The sequence below is a fragment of the Talpa occidentalis genome, unplaced genomic scaffold (genome assembly GCF_014898055.3).
Source record: "Talpa occidentalis isolate TD23 unplaced genomic scaffold, MPIMG_talOcc4v2.1 talOcc4.8, whole genome shotgun sequence".
In the NCBI taxonomy this organism is placed as follows: Eukaryota; Metazoa; Chordata; class Mammalia; order Eulipotyphla; family Talpidae; genus Talpa; species Talpa occidentalis.
Genome location: NW_023605194.1, coordinates 29,159,097 through 29,162,778, shown reverse-complemented (window position 1 = coordinate 29,162,778; position 3,682 = coordinate 29,159,097). Strand labels below are relative to the sequence as shown.

The window sequence follows — 3,682 nt, the reverse complement described above, 5'->3', positions numbered from 1 at the left end:
CCTCAAGAGCACTTAATAGTCATGTTTCTGCAAAGCAAGGCAATTAGACCCCTGAAAATGAAAAGTGTAATCCAATGACAGCTCAAGGAAAATGCCATGGATACATCATGTTAAAAAAAAAACAAAACACCCATCTGGGCCTCCCCCCATGGTGCAGGCAGTTGAGTGAAGCGCCGTGAAGCTGTCTGCAGCCTCTGCAGCACCGGTTCGATACCGGCCGGCCTCTGAGGGTCCCATATGGCACGGCAGATCTATCCTGTTGTGCCCGCTGCTCCCCTCATCAGTGTATTTTGTCAGTCTGCCGGTTCTGTTCCACGCTCTGTCTCTGGTGAATCCTCTAACCCTCCTGCACATCTGGCCTGTACCCCGGTTTTTGTATAAATAAATCTTTAAAAAAACAAACAAAAAACCCCAACACTCATCATTGAGTAGACACATTATGTTTACATGGTAATCAAATGTCTTCCAGTGAGAAATGAGTCTTTTTTTTGGTAAAAATGTGCTGCTGCTGTCATGTGTATTCATATTTTATATTTTTGGTATTTTATTTGGGGCCAATCCCTAGAAGCATAATTTCTAGATCAGAGAGTAAATGCATATATAAGTCTACAATGTGTGAGTTTGGCTGGTCTTCCATAGCCTCACCAATAGAGCAGGCTTACACTTTGCATGATACCAGTCTGATACGTAAGAAATGGTAGATCCTTGTATTTTTGGTTTTTCTCTTATTATAGTTTCAGTCAAGATCCAGCCAAGATAAGAGAAACCCGACTAATTAATTTAATAGAAAAATTTGAATACAGGTCAAAGTTTAAGCAGGAATTGGTGCATTTACATGTAAAAAGGAAACAGGAGTACTACAGTGAGTTTAATAAACTATTAAAACTCTTCATATTTGGAACACAAAGCATGGCTTTGGTTTTTTAACTGAACCCTAAGTTTTCTTATGACTGCTCCTAAATAATTTGGCCTTTTCTAATACACTTGCTCAAATTTCCTTTAATCCCATTAAACATAGAAGCTTCTTATATTTTGGTGAACCCAGTTAATTGTAATGAGCACTGCATGATTTCACTAATTTGTGGAATCTAATGAAATATAAAACATACAAAAGCAAAGAGTAGAATGGTCATCATCAGAGGCTGCAGGCACACAGCAATAGAGTCATATTGATCAAACTACAAAATGTAACTTCTGGAGATCTGGAAAACATAGGACCTATGTTACCAATATTCCACTATATACTTAAAAATTTGCTAACAGGATAGATCTTATAAATGCTCTTAATACATAGGAAAAGAATCAATGACTGGGAGACAAGTGATAGTGATGTTTTAATGGTTGTATACTTATGTCCAAGCATAATAAATTTTACCCATTACTATGTACAGTTTTTTTTGTCAATCACACTTCAATGACATGGTTAAAAAATAAAGTGGAAGTATCTTTGATATAGAATTATCTGAGGGAAGTTGACTCAATAAAATATCTTACAGTTCTAGAATCTAGGACATTAATCTCTGCATTAAGTAACTTACTGAGTACCATCTATCACTGGTAATGAACAACCTGGATTCATAGATTCAATTTTGGATTTCTGGTCTTAATTTTTCTATTTTTCAAACTCACCCCTCTATTTTGGACTGTCTCTGGCAAAATAAAATGTATTTGATTATAGAATTATTATCAAATCTTGATTTAAACCTGGGGAGGCTCACACTTTTCAATATTGACAATGACGCTTGACTCATTCTTACAGTTACCGAATCTCAATCACTTTAATATGCTTTTCACTATTTCAACCCTCAAGGGAAAATATTATTCCTATGTTTTCCAGCATCTAGATACTGCCACTATGAATTGTTTCAAGAGGATTCAAGAATGTATCTAGAATTTTATTGTTAAAATGATTGAAATATTTTGGGAAGTTTATCAGATATCTGAAGGCAGCAACTGTGTAAGACTCCACAGCTTGTCCAATGCAAAATGATTCAAGAATGGATTTTGAAGTTAACATCAATTGTCATCAATGTTGGATATTTGGGGGAAAGATAGTTATGCACAGTATGGTAAAATGTGACCTTGAGAAAACACGCTTATCTATTTTGATGAGGATGTAGATGTCAAGTGAGGTTGGCCAGAGACTCTACTAGGAGGTCTCTGCACAGCTGTCACCAATGAACACAAATGAACTCTGAAGACTTCTACTCCAAAGTCATGTTATGTTTCTTATCTTGATATTTTAATTCGGCACATTGTCTCCCTCAGAGCCTGATGGACCTGCTTGTTCCGCAGAGTGTAGATGACAGGGTTCAGCAGTGGGGTCACCACTGTGTTCACAAGGGCAGCCTCCCTGTTGGATTCCAACCTGCTCATTTGCTTTGGCTTTACATATATGAAGATGCAGCTGCCATACATTAGAGAGAGGACAATGAGGTGAGAAGAGCAGGTGGAGAAAGCTTTCTGTCGCTCCTTGGCTGATGGGAGATGAAGGATTGTGACTATTATCTTGCTATATGCAGTGATGGTTATAATGAGGGATGTCAAAAGGACACACAAGGCAAGGACAAAGGCCCAAATTTCAACAGACCTGGTGTCAGAACAGGAGAGATGGATCAGGGGGCCAAGGTCACAGAAGAAATGAGGGATGACATTAGGGCCACAGAAGGATAACTGGGAAACCTTCACCACCAGACTAGTGATGAGAGTGAAACTTAATACAAAGCAAGCAATGACCAGGAGGATGCAATTTTTCAAATTCATGATGGTTGGGTAATGCAGAGGCTTGCAAATGGCCATGTACCGATCCAGAGACATCACTGCCATGAGCAGCAAACCTGCTGCTCCCAGGAATAGAACAACAAAGCCTTGTATAAAACAGGCAACAAAGGAAATAGTTTGCCTGCCTAAGAGAAAGATGACCAGTAATTTAGGAATAATAGTACTTGTGAAGCAACACTCAAAGAAGGAGAAAATGCTGAGAAAGAAGTACATAGGCGTCTGGAGTCGGGAGTCAGCACAGGTGATGGTGACGATGACTGCATTGCCTGTAATGGATGCCAGGTATGCCAGCAGGTGCACCAGGAAGAGGACCTTTCCCAGATGTTGGACAGCAGGGAACCCCTCCAAGGTGAATTCTTGGACAGTGGTCCCATTCCCTGTTCCCATGGTCATCTCTTCACAGTAGACTTACCCACTGGTCATAATCTACAATAAATAGATCACGGCAAGCACTAAGGTTTTAAGGGAGCACACCTTCAATTTTTTTGACTACCGGAGACAGCAGGGAGGCAGAGAGAAAAGAGGTCCAGTGAGTTGGTTCTTGAATCAGAAGAACCTGAGTTGAATACAAGTTCAACACTGAGTTTTAGCTACTGAAATGGGTCATCTTTGTAAAGTTAGTTTACTGCTATTTTAAAATTCCTTCATAGGGACTCCCCGGTGGCACTTTGAAGCTGTCCGCAGCCTCTGCAGTGCGGGTTCGATTCCCGGCCCGCTGGGGAGAAACACACATGACATGGCGGACCTCTCCTGTCTCTCCCGCTACTCCCCTCAGCAGTGTCTCGGTCCGTCTGCCTGTTCTGTTCCCTGCTCTGTCTCTGGTGAATTCTCTCACTCTCCCGCACCTCTGACTGTACTCCAGGTCTTGTATAAATAAATAAATCTTTAAAAAATTCTTTGA

General features: G+C 40.3%; 1 protein-coding gene across 1 annotated transcript; it reads right to left on the bottom strand.

Moving 5' to 3' along the window:
* Window positions 1-2,229: 2,229 nt before the first annotated feature.
* On the bottom strand, window positions 2,230-3,168 carry LOC119234228 (olfactory receptor 6C74-like). The gene has a single exon (XM_037497032.2). The coding sequence runs from the start codon at window positions 3,166-3,168 to the stop codon at window positions 2,230-2,232; it is 939 nt and encodes a 312-aa protein (XP_037352929.2).
* Between the last annotated feature and the right edge of the window lie 514 nt (window positions 3,169-3,682).

Bases quoted from the DNA above. Each gene is read 5' to 3' on its own strand.
- LOC119234228 (XM_037497032.2), bottom strand. From the start codon at position 3,168: ATGGGAACAGGGAATGGGACCACTGTCCAAGAATTCACCTTGGAGGGG.